General features: G+C 31.8%; 1 protein-coding gene across 1 annotated transcript in view; it reads right to left on the bottom strand.

Annotated features, from left to right (window-relative positions):
* Positions 1-3250, bottom strand: part of LOC107493340 (UDP-glucuronic acid decarboxylase 1) — a 4062-nt gene extending 812 nt beyond the window's left edge. Inside the window, exons 1-6 of the mRNA XM_052263323.1 lie at positions 2220-3250; positions 1928-2074; positions 1732-1811; positions 880-963; positions 716-790; positions 94-186 (exon numbers count right to left, since the gene is read on the bottom strand). Of these exons, the coding sequence (XP_052119283.1) occupies positions 94-186; positions 716-790; positions 880-963; positions 1732-1811; positions 1928-2074; positions 2220-2832 (1092 nt within the window). The 5' untranslated portion in view covers positions 2833-3250. The remainder of the gene's footprint in view (positions 1-93; positions 187-715; positions 791-879; positions 964-1731; positions 1812-1927; positions 2075-2219) is intronic.
* Positions 3251-20060: the final 16810 nt, after the last annotated feature.

Raw genomic sequence — 20060 nt, forward strand, 5'->3', positions numbered from 1 at the left:
CCAGAGCCTCATAAGGAGAAGTCAAAACTCCAAACCAGAAGTCCAAAATAAGGATGACATAAAAGTGATAGACTTGGAAAGAAGACAAGATACCTCGGCCAGCTCCAACATAGTAAACTCCCCTGGGTTACCGAGGTTGAAAGGTCCGACATGTTCTCCGTCCATCAAAGCCATCAACCCATTAACCTGTGAAATTGAGGAGAAAGAAAATGAAATTCACCATTTGCATCCATACAATGCTTGAAAAAATGGGGGACTGCAAATGATTATTTGATTTGAAACTATACCCGGAAAAATAAAAAATGGGAGCAATGCTAGGATGGAAAATTGAGCCCTGAATATTATCCAAATCCCTACTAGTCTACCAACTACCACTATCTCACTGGTCACTTCTAGTAGCTTAGAAAATTAATTCATAAAGTAACTTTCTTGAATTACAAGTAATGATCAATTGTTTCATTTAACCCTTCCAAACCATAGCTGCTTCGGTACATAAACATATTCCGCCAATTACCCCCTATAAATCTATTCAATTTTCACAAGCGGTTAAAGCATATTTAGAAAATATGCAGCTCTATCTTTCAAGGTGCAATTTCAAATTTCAATCCCACCCATGAACTCAAATCTTGCATCCGTCATTTGATTTTTTCATTCAGATTTGTCAATCTTTTTCAGCTAGCGATATATAATATAGTGAAGAAAAATACACGAGTACCAAATCAGAGACGTATTGAAAGCTTCTTGTTTGCTTCCCATCACCATATACAGTCATCGGCTGTTTGCGAATAGCCTGTGAACAAACATGGGGAGAACAAAGTATAAGAACACAAAATCCTTTCGCAGAAGATTCTAAAAGATAAATCAGGAAGGGAGTCAAACCTGCGCAACAAAATTGCTAACAACACGTCCATCATCTAAACACATGCGGGGTCCATATGTGTTGAAAATCCGAGCAATGCGAACCTATAAACCACCAAGACTCAGATGAGCCTCAAGTCTCAAAAGTAATAAGTGGTTTGCAGATTTTATCATAGCAAGTCTATTATTTTTGGATTAATTACTACTTTTCTTCTGCATAAAGGATTTAAAAACATTTATTAATAAAATAGATTTTATGTTTTATCAAATCCTGTGCATTCAATATGTAATCATAACAACAACCGATAAGGCTGAAGAAGAAAATAGATTTTTTTAAGTCTACTTTTGGACTTAAAAACCTGCAGTCACATTGTACCTATGTATTAAACATGAGCAAAATGAAAGAGCTAAATGACCCATTAATGTCCCACATTACAAATATCTGTTCCTTATCCACAATAACTGATGCTATTTCCGGAATGGCATACAATTCTAATTGTTTGATCTTCCTAATCAAATTTTCAATAAAGAAACAAAATCCCAGTTAAATTATTCATTAATTGGTGATACCACAAATATAGGAACTTTGATTTAAGAGAACATTTTAGGTAAAACAAAAAAGATTAATGAGTTGGTAGGCAAATACATATGCGTATTACAAGCTAAATAATATGAGCCAGGTAGAGAAAATCATATCTGTAATCCGTTTATGCAATGTATGCATTTTGCCTCAAGGAAAACAATAAGTACAAAGCAGGATGCAAACAAGAGAGCATCAGACTAGTATACTGCAAGTTTTTCCCATTCCATAAACTTCTCAACCAACAAGATAAACAACCTATCGCAGCTATGATCGAATTAAATTCATGTTACCTCAACACCAGCACCTCGATGATAATCCATGGCTAAGGTTTCAGCAGTGCGCTTCCCTTCATCATAGCAACTCCTCTCACCTACATTACCAAATCACATTATCATCTTTAAACACACACACATACTGAATCCAAACCAAACCACCACGAATGATTCGTTAACACTCCACAACACAAGAAGTCAGCAAATAACTCACCAATTGGATTCACATTTCCCCAGTAAGTCTCCTTCTGAGGATGCTCCAGCGGATCACCATACACCTCACTAGTACTAGTAAGCAGAAACCTCGCTCCAATACGCTTCGCAAGGCCAAGCATGTTCAGAGTTCCCATCACATTCGTCTTGTAAACTCACAAACGCATAGAATCAAGGATAACAAAACACTAAATCGCATTCAGCTAACATCAATCTAATTCTAAATATAACTGCAATTTCTATAAACAAAAAAGAAATGAAAAATCATCAACAACAAAATTAGAAGAAGGATATGATAGTCTTGACGGGATTGTACTTATAGTGCACCGGCGAAGCAGGGCAAGCCAAGTGGTAGATCTGATCCACTTCTAGAAGGATCGGTTCCACGACATCGTGCCTTATGAGCTCAAACCTGTGGTCCCCGAACAAGTGCACCAGATTCTCCTTCCTCCCGGTGAAGAAATTATCGATGACGATGACGTCATTCCCCCGCTCGATAAGCCTGTCCACGAGGTGGCTACCGACAAAACCGGCTCCGCCGGTGACTACAATCCTCAAGCGGCGTGAGCTGACACCGACGGGGACCCTGCCGACCCTGGCGCGAGGAACGACGAGCTCGTCACTGCGGTGGACGACGCCGCCGGATCCAGGGATGAATGGCTTGGAGTCCTGTGGACCGAGACGGGAGAGGGTGGGCTGGATGATGAAGAAGGTGGAGCCGATGAGGATTCCGACGAGGATGAAGATGAGGCGCTGCTCTCGGAGAAGGTAGTTGATGGATCTGGGGAGGGATCTATTGTGCTTCTGCGATTTCGGGGAGTACGGTTGCGACGCGTGCGAACCCTGCATCTCTTCGTCGCGCCTGTGGTGGTGACTCATGCTTGATTGCTTGTGTAACTGCTTCATGCTTCCTTTTTTCTTTTTATTTCTCGCTACGAACTGTTACGTTTGGTAATTTATTTGAATTGAATATCTGAATAGAAAAAATAATTCAACAGTATTTTTGCATTTGTTGTTTGAGAACGTGCAGCTGGTGCTTTATTATTATCCTTATAAATGTCTTCTTTATGATACACAATCTTTGTTGTTGTTGTTGTTGATGGTTTGAAGGCTGAGAGATGAGAGAAAGAGAGCGAGAGAGAGAAAGATTTTTTTCAATTTGCAGTGGTCGTTGTTCTGTGATTGTTGAGCGTTCACAGCAAATGGAGAGAAGAGAGGGAAGGGAAGGCTTAAAGCGACATTGACCCGCCAACGGCGTTTTGCATTTGCATTTTCACTTTTTTTTTTATCAATTAATAAATAAATAGTAATAAAATTGTAGGGGAGTTGACTTCAACAATCAATGTCCCTGTATCTCTGATTCTCTTTTTCTTCCTCTCTTTCTCATCCCTGCTTACCATAAATAAACATCAGATATGAACCTTTCAGTGGTATGCTTCATTTAATACCTTTTTTTACTAGTGTTTTAATTCCTAAGCTTGGCACCATAAATGAATATGTACTCGCTTTTTTTCCCCCTTAAATAAATATTTTAATAGGTCAGTATATATTAAATCACTAAAATGAAGAGATTAATAAACGACTAAGTGAGAATTTGGCTACTTTGAATTAAAATAATAGAGTTATACTTAGAAAATTAAAAAATAAAAAATATTAAATTACGATAATATTAAAGAGACAAAAAAACTAAATTATTTTATTTAGTATTTATTAATCGCTACAATAATTATTGAATATTAAATAAAACAAGTTCTAGTTAATTTTAGTTAATTATTTTTTGTTATTAAATATTTTTGAATTTTTTATTTTATTAATGTCTTTATTTTAAATATTTTTATTAAATTTTGTTTGTGAGTTTTTGTTTAGATGCCAATACGAAATTAGGGTAGCAAATTGTCATTATTATTATTATTAAACAGAAACGATAAGAAATCTGTTCAAATCAAGAATAGTTGTTCTAATTAAACGAGTTTACTAAGTTACTAGTTCATGAGGCTTAACGGATATATTATTAAGAGATATGTTAATAAATGTTTACAAACGGTCACATTAGAAAAACGGGAAAAAAAATTAACAGATAACATACTTTTTACTCTATCACCTAAAAATACTACTAATTTAAAAATCAAAGTATTATTGCAGGTTATCTTCCTAACCTGGTTTTAATACAATTTAAATTCGAATCTTTCAAACTTCTCAGCTCGTCATATCAAACAGATACGAACAAAATCATTTAAAATATTAATTTTTTTTATTTTTTATTTTATTATCAAAGTTAGTTATTTATTCATTTCTAATGGAGAAATGAATACACAAGGAATGTGGGTCCATTTTGAATAACCAAAGAAAGTTACAAGAAGATACTCACATTTCATAAAAGGACAAGTATAATAGCTCGTGTCATGCACGTGATAAGATTAAAATTATAATTTTAAATTTTTTTGTTAAGATTAATTTAAATTATAATAATTTGAGTTAATAAAAATGTAACATATTATATATTGTTTGTTTTTTTAATCTAGTATTAAATGTATTAACTCTAAAATAGTTATTAATTAGTTTTAGTAATTTACTTTTTTAATAAATTAAACATACTCAATATGACCATAAATAACCTAGTAATACTTAAATCCACCAATAATTTTTTATATATTGTTTTACTGTCAAGTAGAACATATCAAAATCAGCTTAAAATAAATAATAAATTGTTAGAGAATTCTAATGCACAAAATTCTCTAATAAACAATAAATAATTTAAATCCACTAAAAAATAACTCAATACTTTTCTTTGATACCTGCAAAACATATACCTGAAATAATATTATATCAATATTAGTATACAGTTTTACAATCATCGACCATGTTAATTGTAATATAATTATAATAAAGATATTTTTCTAAAATAAATTTAGAAGAGAAAATAGTGATTTCATTTTAGAGGAAAAATGAATTCATGAGAAATTGACACCCCACTTTTATTAGTTTGAGGAAATAAAATTAAAGAAAATAAAACGAATAATAAAATTAAAATAGCAAAAACGATAAAAAGATTATTTTTACAATTTTATTTTATCATTTTTATGTATAGAAGATTGGAAAATAATAAACTTTTGACTAAATTAATTTTGTATTTGTAAGTAATAAGTTATATTATTTTAATTTATTCCTTAAATTTATATATCATAAAAATCAAATCAATATACATAATTTTAAATTATGTGATACTTAAATATCTAATCAAATCAATTAGTTGATATAATTAATGCATAATAATAAATTGTATTTAATGAGTCAAACAAAATAAATTAAGAAACACTCTCAGAAACATGCTACGTTGACTCTATAATTAAATGTAAAAAATCGATTTTTATATAATAGAATCGATAATATAATAGACGGCGAGAAAGAGAAAGATAAACATTTTAGATCCTAGGTTGTTTCATTTAGATGTTGTAATGTGGGTATCATATTATTTTATTTATTCTACCCTATGGACCTTTTTGCAACTTTATTTCAGTATCAATAGAATTTTACTACCTTTTAGTAATAAATTAAAATCCAAAATAAAACTGAAAAAAAGTAAAGAATATAAAAGTATTGATTGAAATTTTATTTTATTTTTTGTTATTATAACAGGTATTTTTATTTAATATACCAACACCGTATAAAATTAATCATAAAAAAATATAAAATATAAATAAATATACTGAATTAAGAGATAAAATTATATTTAAACTAAAATAGCAAAAGTGAAAAAAAACTTTTTTTATAATTTTGTTTTGTCATTTTTATGTATAGAAGATTAGAAAATAGTAAATTTTTAACTAAATTAATTTATATTTGTTGTATTCAATTTAAATAAGTAATAAATTATCTTATTTTAATTTATTCCTTAAATTTATATATCATAAAAATTAAATCAAATAATTAATATCATAATTTTAAATTATGTGATACTTAAATATCTTTTCAAATCAATTAGTTGATATAATTAATTCATCATAATGAATTGACTTTAATGAGTTAAACAAAATAAAGCAGAAGCATGCTACGTTGATTCTATCATTAAAGGTAAAAATTCAATTTTTATATAATAGAATGGATAGAATAGATAATATAATAAACGGTGAAAAAGAGAAAGATAAATATTTTAGATCCTAAGTTGTTTCATTTGGATGTTGCAATGTGGGTATCACATTATTTTATTTATTCCACCCTATGGACCCTTATGTAACTTTATTTCAGTATCAATAGAATTTCACTACCTTTGAGTACTAAATTAAAATTCAAAATGAAACTAAAAAAAAAAAGTAAAGAGTATAAAATTATTGATTGAAAAACACTCTAAATAATAAAAAGCCAAATTAACTTTAATATTAAATTCATTAATATGATTTTAATTTTATATAATAGTTAGATAATAAATTAGTAAAAGCAAAGGGAAGAATGTCTTTAATTAGTATTTGATAAAATATTCATTTAGAATAATTAAAATAAGTCAAAGTATGATGTACTTAAAAATAATACATTTTTATGTTTAAAATACATTTAAATAAAATATTTGTAAAATATAAAATTTAGAATAACATAGCTTCATGAATATTAATCATTAATCAATTATGAACTAACATAAAATTATAATACAATTTATTGACGAAAAATAATCAACCATTAATATTAATAAATATAAAAATCATCCAAACACTTTGACTAAAAGTATGAGTGGTTAATTATCATTTATTATTAATAATATTTTGTTCATAACTAAAACTAAAAATATAATTATTCAGATCTAGATTTAGAAGAATAAACGTATAAGTAACAAATAATCTATTTTATCATGCATATTATAAATTAATGAATTAAACTAACTGATATAATGAATTATAATTAATTAATTGGTATAAACTATAATAAATGATATGATATATAAAAAAAATAAAATGAATAAGAAGAAAATAAAAAGAAATAGAAGAGATAAAAGACTACGATAAAATAAATTGAGTGTGAAAGTTTTATTTTATTTTTTTTACAAATTTTATATCACATCCGTTTTCAATAATAATAAATAAAAATACATCAACTTGATATCTAAGAGAAAATGATGAGATAAAATCATAACACAGTTCTAAAACAAAAGCTTAAATTAAACCATAATATCATTGCACAACACAAATTGAAAGTAATTTTACACTATAATATACCACATAAACAGGTAAATGACTTAAGTTTAATTACAGAATTTTTTTATTTATGCATACATGATAACACCATGGTTTATAAATGCTTCATGGATAACATATCATATATTGCTCTGAATGATGAGCATGGGAGTTGAAGAGTGTGTGGTGGTTTTTGTTCACGATAGTTGACTTCTTGCAACGACGCCTCATAGGAAGAAAAAGAATTATTGTAAAAGCTACCTAATAAAAGAGTAATTGGTAAATGAATGATATTTTCTTCTAGCATATATGGTCTTTTATAGTGGTAAATTAAAAATGGAAAGAATAAAATTTTATATTTTTATATTCGGAATAGAATTTGATATTTATCGTAATGCCATGCACGTGATAAGATTGAAATTATAATTTTAAATTCTTTTGTTAAGATTAATTTGAATTATAATAATTTGATTAATAAAAATGTAACATATTATGTAGTTTATTTTTTCTTAATCTAGTATTAAATGTATTAACTCTAAAATAGTTATTAATTAGTTTTAGTAATTTACTTTTTTCAATAAATCAAACATATATACTCAATATGACCATAAATAACCTAGTAATACTTAGACCTACCAATAATTTTTTATATGTTATTTTACTGTCAAGTAAGAACATATCAAAATCAGCTCAAAATAAATAATAAATTATTAGAAAACTCTAATGCACAAAATTCTCTAATAAACAATAAATCATTTAAACCCACTAAAAAATAACTCAACACTTTTCTTTGATACCTGCAAAATATATACCTAAAATAATATTATATCAATGTTAGTATACAGTTTTATAATCATCGATTGTATTTACTATACGTGACTCATTCTTAAAAGTTATTCTACATACGTGTGCATTCGAAAGATATCAATGATATTTTTTATATTATATTTTTTCAATAAATGATATCACGGGTAATTATCATTATCATATATTATTATTATTATTATTATTAAAATGATTAAAAGTATTTTTAATTGATAATTGATGAGTAGTTTAATAATGCATTAGATATTGATTTGATATAATTGTAATAAAGATATGTTTCTAAATTAGTATAATTATGTATTATTCATTAAATATTAATTATAATATAATTATAATAAAGATATTTTTTATAAAATAATTTAGAATAGAGAATAGGAAAGTTCATTTTAGAGGGAAAACAGAGTCATGAGAGATCGACACCTCACCTTCATTAGTTGGGGAAAACCCAGTTTTAGTATATTAAGTAGATATATGTATACTAAAATATATTTACAGAGAGAAAAAATATATCTAAGAAATGGTTAAAACTCATTAGAGAGTTCCATGGCCACTATTGCTGTGCTATATGGGTTCGAGGACTACTGCTAAAAAATTAGTTGGTTCCGATCTTGCCATAGCTTCCAAAAGAAAGTTGTTGTCGATCTTGATTTCTTCTTCTAATCTGGTCCTTTTCAGCTCTTTCATGGCAGCAAGCCACCATCTCTAGAACGACGTAGGGCTATTGGACATGCAAATAGAGCTTAGTTCTGCTTTGTTTTAGGCTTGAATTGCATGAGTGTCATTGTAAGTTGCTCTTCTGATCTGGTTCTAACACAATTCAAATTAGGATCCTCAAAGCTCCTCAGCTCGTAACCTCAACAATAAATACAAATATTTGGCCTCATCTGTAGAGATTCTAAGAAGTTGACACCATGGCTGATCGAGAAGTAAAAGTATAATATACTATTCACCAAATAACCCAAAATACTCTTTTTAAGGAATAGAAAAATAAGGATTATAGACATGAAACTGAAGTCACCCTCAATTCCAATGAAGGAGAGCATCAGCATCAAACCCCCTAGGTTTCAAACGTCGAGAAGTTTAAAACACTAGATATCGACATTTCGTTGGTTGAGGGAGGATTATGTCCATGCGATGCAGAAAGTGTGTCATCAAGTACAGGAGTTGGAATGACAGCTAGTAGAACAGTCGATGTCATGACGATCTCGATTCGAAAGTCGAACGATAAGAGCCGACATAATAGTCATGATAGGAGAACCCTAGAGCGGGGTCATAGACGACATTAGGAAGATGATCGTCGTCGCTCTCGTTCACCTCAAGGGAATAGGAGGAAGTCTCCCTAACGCGATGAAGAATGTCGTGATTCAGAGAAGAGAATAAGGACTGAATCCCATTCAGCCCAATCTAAAAACAGGTAAACTCTGCAAATGTGTCCAAGTCATAAAAGGCATAGGAATATTCGGTAACACGTTATCATGGGACAAACTCCATTTGCTTCACATGTCCTTCATATTTGCTTGCCAAAGCACTAAACCAACGGATGAACATAGATGCTTTTGATGTAAAATTGGATCCTCAGGAGCACATAGATGCTTTTGAGGTGAGAATAAACCTGGAAAGAGTTGGTGATGCTATACGATATAAAGCTTTTCCAGTTACATTATCTAGACCAGCAATGACATGGTTCAACACCCTACCTAACACCCTACCTTCTAGGTTCATATCTTCTTTTGTTGATATCAAGACAGAGTTTCTTGCACATTTTACTACCAAAAGAACTTAAGCCAAGCACCCGATCTCATTACTTGGTGTTGAGCAAAGAGTTTGCGAAAGCATCCGAGATTACTTGCATCGCTTTAATAAGGCATTGTTAGCGATTAATATACGAACTCCTGAGGTCGTGTTTTTATTTCTTATTGCTGGTTAGCTACAAGGTGATTTTAGATGGCACTTAACCTCCAAAGATGTTAAGTCCATGAAGGAGATCCATAAAATTTCTTTGAAATATATGCGAGATGAGGATGTCTTGAAAGTGATGTCCACCAAACAGAAAAAACCAGCTCCATCACCTAATAAGGCCATAAGCTCGAGGCAATCATCTACACCAAAGGCGTCAACATCACGAGTTGGCAAGTTCTCGACATATACTCCTTTGGTGGCTTCATTGATTGAAATCTACCAACAAGTGTCACAGAGAAAAATACTTTCCATTGCAAGGCAGATCTGACCTAGGACTTCTCTAAACAAGTCGCTTGTAAGCCTGACTAAACAGTAATTAAATAAGTAATTAACTAAATAGGGGCAAGAAGGGTTAGAAATTTAAAAATTTATAATCTAAAAATTTAACAACGAAATTTGGATTCAGAGAATTTTTTTAAGTGGGAAGGTGTGATTTTCTGCAAAAAAAATGCGTAAAAATACGTGTTAATATTTTAGCCGGCTGTACCGGCTTAAAGCTGCCTGGTACTATGAGTGAGACAATTAATTATGAGTGAAGAAGATATGGCATTCATGTGTACGCAGAAGCGCAGGTAAATGTTTCTGCCGAGTACTCTCGTGTACGCGAAGGTGGTCTGTGTACGCGACATTGCCAAATGTTGGACTCATGTGTACGCGGAAGATACTTGCGTATGCGACCACCCTGTTTTGCTAAAAAAATTTTTTTTAAAGTTTTCAACCATTTCGTTAGCTTTCTAAACCTTTTTAAACTCTGTTATGAGTCTAGAGCCAGTCTAATAGAGGTAGAAGGGTTAAGAATGAGACCTAATGAGTCGAGACAGTAAATCGAAGAAAGATGGATTGTGATATTGAGAGATAATGATGATTAATCTTGATTAAGATATGATGAGTATCGTTATGATATTGAGAGGAGATGATGATTTATTTTGATTAAGATATGATGAGGATGATTATGAAATTGAGAGATGATGACGATTGATTATAATTATGACTATGAACGAAGTGAAATATGAATAAGAATGAATTTGATAATGAAATTTGAGTCTGATTTGAAATGTACCTGCCTATAGTGACATTGTTCTACTTGCTCCAGGATGTAGTGAGATGTACCTGTCTCGGTAGATGCAGTGACATTGTTTCACTTGTTCCGGATTAAGGTTTGAGCCTCTGAGGTAGATGCAAGGATTATGATTTTGTCCTATTTGCTTCCAATTGGTATTTGAGCCTCTGGGGTAGACGCAAGAATTGTGATTTGTCTCGCTTGGTCCCAGTTAGTATTTGAACTTCTGGGATAGACGCGAGGATTGTGGTTTTGTGCCGCTTGCTCCCAGTTAGTATTTGAACTTCTAGGATAGACGCAAAGATTGTGGTTTTGTCCCACTTGCTCCTAGTTGGAATGTTGACCTTCCATCGCATGATGTGGTCGGGCACTTAGACCTTCCCGGATGTTCCTCCAATGCTACTGATAAATGAATATGAATATGAATATGAGTATGAGCTTGGAGAGGCGCGCACACAAGAACTATCCATGGTTAGCTACTGGACAAGTCGGGTTTGGCCGTGTAATCGACAGATGAGCTCATCGACCATAGGGTAGGCATGCCTCATTTGCATTTGATTGATTTGCTTGGGTTTGCTACTTGTCATGGCTTGTTTAATTGTGCATATTAAGTGACTATGTGCTAATTGCTTTACTTGAATTTACTTGTGTGTTATTTGTTTGTCTTACTTGTGTTTGAACATCTGAGAGATTGTAACAACCCACATTTTTAAAAATATAAATATAAATAAGTTATAATTTATTTTATAAATTGGAGTTTCTTATTTTTAAAAATTATTTTATTATAAGTAATTGAATTAATTTTATAACTGTTTGAATTCAATCAAATTCACATTCTTATATATATTTTTGTTATGATGAAATATTTTACATAATTAAAACTACTATAATTCTAGTAATTTATAAGTAATGAAAATTATATGTATATTTTAATTTGAGTAATTGATATTTTTAATTTAAAAATAGACTTTAGTTAATAATATTATAATCGAGCTTAATATCCGCCGATGAGTAAATATTAGTACTCTTCGGTGAATTTAGCTTTACTAACGCTTCATCATATATCTTTTTTTTTATGTTGCTAATGTCATTTATATTAATAACTCATATATATTATTACTTGTATTTTAATATATCCAGTTTTTATAATTATCCATTTAAAATATTTAAAACTTGAATCGCTGACTCAACAACTTATATATTTAACACCTAACCCCCTACATGTCACAAAATCATTCAAAATCATCATTCTACCATTGATCATCATCATACACGCATGCTGGTTCATTTCTAAGAAAGAAAAAGAAAGAAGGCCGTGAGGGAGAGACAACGAGAAACCATGGAAGCCATGAACCTTCGGCATTCGATTTTTTGCTATCCGTAACTCCAATAAAAAATCTAATCCAAAAAAAGTGTTCGTATCCTTTTCCTCTACACATTGGCATCACTTTTGTTCGGTAGAAGTTGACGGTGACGTAACTTCCCTTTCCCTTGAGTTCGGCTAATTGGAGTTCTAGGAGGCACAGACGATTTCTGACATTTTCTTCTTCGGCAACTCGGTCAAAAAGTTTTTCCGAAGCTTCGAGTATTTTAATTTCGTACGGAGGTAGGGTTTGATAATTTTATAATAATTAAGTATGAATTTGATAAGTGAATGTTGGTTTGATTGATTATTAGTTGAATTTGATTAAATTTATGTTGAAATTTTGTTGAATTATTGTTGTTGTTTGTGAATTGTGGTTCGGCCATGAAGAACAGCCCAGATGGGATTATTTTGTTGATTTTAGGGCTGTTGTAAATGATAATTATTGATTAAAATTGATGAGGTTTGATGGCCAAAAGATTAAATGAAAAGTGGCAAAAAATCGGTAATAATAAAGCTTAAAAACGGACTTAAAACTCAAGTTGAAAACTTGAAGAATTTTAGAAATAGGATTCAGTCCTTTGGTAAAGTTATAATTAGGAAAATAAAATTTATATTTGAGATTGAAATAGTAATTTAATAAAAATTGAAGTTAGTTTTGTAATTATACACGTTTTGATGTATTTTGATTAATAATTAAGAAGTTCAGGAATAAAATGGATATTTTAAAAACGATGCAATATTATTTTGGTAATTATACTATATGTAAGAGTATTTTAATAAATTATAAAATATGTTAGGGTAAGAATATAAATATTTTAGAAAGCTCAAAGATTCAGAATAATTTATAAAATCTTAATAATAAAGCTTAAGTAATAAGTTTTGAGTAATAAAAAAATTATTATTATTGTTATTAATTTATTAAGATTATTATTAAAGTATTTTTAAAATATATATACATTAGTAAATTTTACTATAACAAAATAGAAGAGTTAAACAATAACCTACTTAAAAGCTGTAGAAAGACGAATCTAAGTTGAGAACCTTATGATTCACTCTTCATAAAATATCTAGGGAGAGATGAGGGAAGAGTGTGAAGACGATTTATATTCAAACAAGGAAAAAAAGAAGAAGAAAATACAAGATTAAAATAATCTAAATAACCTTTGCCACAGGAGAGTAGAGAGCAGGAATAAAAGAAACGAAAGAAAGAACGAAACGAAAAGGAGATAAGTAGAAGTATTGTTTGGCATTGAGAACGAGTTAAGATGATTGTGTACCTACTGAAAATGAGTAGAGATATGGTGGTGAGTCCACCGAGATTTGCTTCTAGAGACACATCGGCCAATCTAGGGGATGGTCGCATATGTAAGATAAAGGTTGCTTACAGAGGTTATCGATACCTACATTTTCTAGAGAGAGCCTTACCTGTAAGACTGAGGTTGCTTACAGAGATTATGTTTGCATACATCGGCTCAAGAGAGTCGCACCTGTAAGACAGAGGTTGCTTACAGAGGTTATGGCACTGGAAACCAAACTCAGACAAAGGTTGCTGAGTTACGTCGAAAGCGGTTGAAACTGACAGATGAGCTTATTACTTGCACTAGGGATACATATGTGATGATTGGATTTTTAACGGTTTAGAATTTCACAAATGAATTCTCGTTGCAAGTATAGTTTCTAAACCAATCACTAATCCTTTCATACAAAAAGTTGTTTGTCACTAAAACAAACCCCTAAAATTTATAAACTGAAGTATTCAAACCTCGGGTCGTTCTCCCTAGGAATTGTAATAAAGTGTCTTGTTATTGGTTGTGAGTTATTTTGGGGTTTTTAAGATTTTATACAAGAAATATAAATGACAAGAAAATTAAATAACAACTAACAAAGCTCTTGGCAAGATATGAGTACTAGAAGTCCTATCCTAGTTATCCTCCTCAATTGTGATAACAAATTGTCCATTACTCCCACTTAGTTAACCTCTAACCATTGAGGAAAGTCAAGTGGATGAAGCAATTTGATTCCTCAAGTCCTAATCAACTCCTAAAGGAAAGACTAGCTTTAGAGGCATTCAAATCAATTAGCAACTTCTAATTATCAATCAACAAAGGAATTGATAACTCAAGAGTCACTAATCACTCTACCTAGGCCAAGAGGAACAAAACCTACACTAAAATCCAACCAAGCATTTCATCAAACACTTGGAAGGCATAAAAGGAAAGCATAGTAAATCAACAACAAGAACAAGATCAAACAACAATTATTGCAAAGAATTAACAACAACAAATCAAAAGGAACACAATTATTATGAATTACCTTGATTGAATTGAAAGAGAAAGGAAGGAACAAAAGTAGATCTACAAGAAAATATAAGAACAACATAAAGGAAATTACAACAAAAGAATAAAAGAAGATGAATGTAGCAACAAAGAATTGAGAGATAGAAGTGGAAGAAAGCAAAGATTAAAACCTAGATCTAAGAACTAAACATATTCCTAATCCTAATCCTAGAGAGAAGTGAGAGCTTCTCTCTCTAGAAACTACTTCTAAACTAATCCTAATGAGTGGGAATGAACTAATGGTAACTAACATCTAAATGTTGTGAAAGTATGTTGATTCCCCCTTCACTCCTTGGGTTAAATAGCATCAGAAATGAGTTGGATTGGGCCTACAAGGCTTTAGAATTCGCTGGCCACATTTTGCTTTAAGTGAACCAGGTGGCAGGAACGGCGCGTGCACGTACAGTGCGCGTACGCGTCACCATACTTGTAGCAACTATGGCAAATCTTATATCTTTTCGAAGCCCCGGATGTTAGCTTTCCAACCCAACTGAAACCGCATCATTTGGACTTTTGTAGCTCAAGTTATGACCGATTAAGTACGAAGAGGTCGGCTTGACAGCTTTTGCGATTCCTACATTTCTTCATGAGTTCTCCATTTTTACATACTTTTCCTTCATTCCCTTAATCCAATCTTTACCTTCTAAATCTGAAATCACTTAACAAACATATCAAGGCATCTAATGGAATCAAGGTGAATTAAATTTAGCTATTTTAAGACCTAAAAAGCATGTTTTCACTCTTAAGCACAATTAAAGGAGAATATACAAAACCATGCTATTTCATTGAATAAATGTGGGTAAAAGGTGATAAAATTCCCTAAAATCAATACAAGATAAATTCTACAAATGGGGTTTATCAATATGCATCATACTTGTTTGCGCATATTTGTTTGTAAATGTGTTTTCTGTGATTGTGGGTGTGCTAAATGATTGTTTGAATTTTGTGTTCTATAATTGTTGAATTGGATTGTACTTTGTTGACTGTTATTGCTAACCAAGTATATATAAAATGAATATAACTATATACCCCGACCCTACTAAGAACTCCCCAGTTCTTACCCCCTATTTTCCACCCTTTTCAATTACAGGTACAAAAGTTTAGTGCAGAGCTACAAGAGCATAGAAGATTATGTTCACGAGTTGGGTTGTTAGAATTTATTTTTTTCTCGTCGTTTATTGTTTTTAGTTTTAGAGGGGTAGGATTTGTTTTTGAGAATCTTGGAATAAGTATATGTATTTAATGCTATGTGAATATATATACCTTTGTGGTTAAGTGGTTTAAAATAAAGAATCTTTGTTTTCTTAATTAAAAGTTTCGGTTCGTATTTGCAAAGACTCAATATTAAATAAATATAGTATGAAATTAAAGGAGTAGAGGTAGGTGACGCTGGACTTTTAGTGCGATCATGAGGTGCTAAAAGTTAGGGTGTTGCAGAGGCCCCTCATGCTGGTGTCGGTTGACATTGATGTCTATTTTGTTTGGAGTTTGGAAAGTTGTGGAAATAATTAGAAAGGTGAATTAGATTAGAATTTCCTATGATAGTTGCCTAATCACGGATTAGTGAGAACCTAGGATGAAAAGATTGTTGTATGGAAGCTTAAGATTATTTAGAGAGTTCCTATTATCTTATATTGTATCTATTTGGCATTTTTATCCGTATTAACCCATGGGTTGAGGGTTCTCATTCTATATATATTCCTTGATTTTCATATGCAGGTCCTAGTGTTCCATGGTGAGCTGCAATTCGTCTGAAAGATGACGAAGTTCTCTAGAATTTTGTGTTGTATTTTGTTTAGATTTCTTTCCCCTTATTTTGGAAAGTTTTAATGATATATATATATATTCTTTTGAAACCTTGCATATAGGGGATTTGATGTATATTTGGGAGAGAGAGGAACTGTTATTAATTGTTGTTGTTTTCGAACGCATCTTAGTCGATATGTGTGTGTTTGCACTCATGATTTTTTTTATTTCTTTTTCAGGCTTCTCTTTTAATTATATCTATATGTATTACAACTCCATCTTGAATCGTACCACCTTATTATCATTGACTTATGACTCGAGCATAAGAATATGACTGGTAGGGTATTACATCACCATACTGTGACTATTACAAGTCCTATGGTCACAGGACTAAAGATTTCATCGATTTAAAGGATGCCTTGGAACAAGTGATTCAGGATAGAAAGCTTTCCAAGTTCATTCAGCATGTTAGGCCACCAAGACGAAATAATGATGATGAAGATCGGGAAACTAAAAATCCCAGAAATGCCAAACCTGTTGAGATCCAAGATGATATTGCACAGGTGGTGAGGAACGTGGTTGTAGGGAAGAATGGATTGGCAAACTCTAGGAATGCACTGAAGAAAGATATCAAGGCTTTAAGCTCAGAAATTTTGAAGGTAGAAAATTTCTCAACTATGCAATTCACTACAGATGATTTTCAATATGCAACATCTGACAATGATGAGCCATTGGTAACCACAGCAAAGTTGGAAAATGATATTTTTAAAAGAATCTTGATTGATACTGGAGCAGATTTAAATCTACTCTTTAGAAATGCCTATGATGCTCTAGGCATGAAGGATCATCATTTAAAATCATACTTCCAAGGAGTAGTAGGTTATAGATCTCCTTTTCATAGTAGGGGAAGGTGCTAATACTCAGGTAGTACATGTTGAATTTGTAGTCCTTAAGGATTCCACAGAATATAATGTGATCCTAGAGAAGAAGGCAATCAATGACCTTCGTGTATTTATCTCAACAAAATTTTTAGTGATAAAGTTTTTGACTTCTAAAGGTTGAGTAGCCACAATCTAAGGAGATCGGATAGCTACTATAAAGAATAACAAGGCAAGCTTGCCTTGAGAGATAAAGCCAAGGACTCCACTAGAGTATTTTTGGTGGATCTGACTCACAAGCTCAAGGGAGCCAAGGTTAGGGCCCAAGGAAAACTTAGAAAAGTTCTAAATTGTCATGTTGTAGACAAATATAACATGATCAATAGAGATCTACCTCGTCCCCTAAAGTCGGAACTTCAAAATTTTTTAAGAGGTAACATGGACTTGTTTCCATGGGAACCTTTTGATATGTCCGGAATAGATCCTACATTCGTATCCCACCAACTTGCTATTGACCCAACATTCAAGTCGATTGTGCAATGAAACTAAAAGATGTCATATGACCGAGATGTTGAGGTTAAAAAACAAGTACAATTCCTATTGGATACCGGGTTTATTAGGGAGTTAACTTATTCAGCATGGTTATCAATATTGTAATCGTTAAAAAATCTAATAGAAAATGAGGAATGTATGTTGATTATACTAATTTAAACATAGCTTACCCAAAAGACTATTTTCCATTATCCAATATTTATAATATGATTGATTCTGTCTCAGGATATTAGATTCTATGTTTCCTAGATGCATATAGTGGTTATAACCAAATACCAATGCATCCGCCTGATGAATATTAGACTACTTTTATTACCCCAACAGGGATTTATTGTTATACTATAATACCTTTTGGTTTGAAAAATACAAGGGTCACTTATCAAAGACAAGTATTTAAGCAACGGGTCGGAAAGAACATGGAGGTCTACGTCGACGATATATTGATAAAGACGATAGAGGATGCAACATGATTGCTGATTTTCAGAAAATCTTTGATTGTCTCTAACTTCACCTGATGAGGCTGAATCTGGCCAAATGTGCCTTTAGAGTATGGGGAGGTAAATTCTTGGGCTTTATGGTAATGCAAAGGGGTATTGAAGCTAATCCTAAGAAATGTTAGGCTACAAGAGACATGTCGAGTCCTTAGAATAAAAAAGAGGTATAGAGACTCACAGGTGGTTAGCCGCTTTGTCTAGGTTTTTAGGAGCTTCTGCTAAAAAGACAAAGCCATTTTTTAATCTAATGAAGTAATGTGTTAATTTCGTTTGGACAGAGGAGTGTGAAACAACATTTCAATACTTTAAAAACTTATTATCATCTCTTCCTATTCTAGCGAAGCCAGAACCTGGAAAGCCCTTATACTTTTATTTATCAATAACTAATGAAACTGTGGCTTCAACCTTAGTTTTGGAAGATGATAGTAAGCATCAACGACCTATCTATTTTATTAGTAAGATTCTTGAAAACCTGAATTAAAATATTCAAATTAAAAAAATAGTTTTTGCGTTATTAACATCGTCGCGTCGGTTACGATAGTACTTTTAAAGTTACTTAATTGTAGTATGAACCGATCAATCGATTAAAAAGGTTTTGCAAAAGTTAGATTTAGCAAGTCGGATGGTGTGTTGGTCAATAGAATTATCTCAGTTTGATATGAACCTCGCTTTGCCATTAAAGCTCAAGCGATAATTGATTTTTTAGCTGAAATGACTCATCATGTTACCGATCTACCGGAATGGGAAGTTGATGTGGATGGAGCTTCAAATGTTAAAAATGGAGGTGCTGGTCTCATCCTAACTAAAGGAGAAGACATGGTAATTAAAGCCTCTGTAAAAATTGACTGTCCTATTTCAAATAATAAAGCTGATTATGAAGTATTGGTTACAGGATTGGCATTAGCTTGTGAAGTCAGAGCAATGAAAATCACAATATTTAATAATTCAGAAATTGCAACCTCCCAAGCTAATGGAGAATATCAAGCTAGGGATCTATTGTTTTGGCTGTACCTAAAAAAGGCAAAGAATGAGGTACAACATTTTGACTCCTTTCGTATTAAACATATACCTAGAGAACAGAATACACAAACTGATGTGTTATCCAAGTTGGCTAATACTAAGCCTGAAAGTGGAAGTCAAAGCTTAATATAAGAAGTTCTTTCTGAGCCTTTCATTACTATGTCTAATGTAATGATTTCATATTCTAGTGATGTAAACACTTGGATGGACCCAATTTACATGTACTTAGAATGTGGAATTTTTCTTGATCATTTAAAAGAAGCTAAAAAGTTGCGATTAAAAGCAACTAATTATGCCATAATAAATGGGCAATTATGTAAAAGAGGGGTGTCACAGCCGTTACTAAAGTATTTAAAGTCTCAACAAATAATGTATGTGAAAATGGGAGGGAGTTGGCTCAGAAAGTCATCAGAGCTGGGTATTACTAGTCTAGGATTGTCAAAGAGGCCATGGAGTATGTGAAGAAGTGTAAAAAATTTCAACTCCATGGTAATCCCTATCAAGCCCAACCTCATGAACTTGTCTTCGTCGTTCCAACAAGACCACTAACAAAATAGGGAATGGATTTATTAGGACCATTTTCTCAAGGGCCTGCCAAGTTAAATTCTTGATTGTGGCAAAAGAGTATCGCACCAAATGTATTGAAGTTATGCCATTGTTAATTATTACATTAGCCCAATGTCAGAAGTTTGTGTGGCGAGAGGACTTGACGAGATTCAAAATTCCTGAGGTCCAT

This window comes from Arachis duranensis, chromosome 6 (assembly GCF_000817695.3).
Source record: "Arachis duranensis cultivar V14167 chromosome 6, aradu.V14167.gnm2.J7QH, whole genome shotgun sequence".
In the NCBI taxonomy this organism is placed as follows: domain Eukaryota; kingdom Viridiplantae; phylum Streptophyta; class Magnoliopsida; order Fabales; family Fabaceae; genus Arachis; species Arachis duranensis.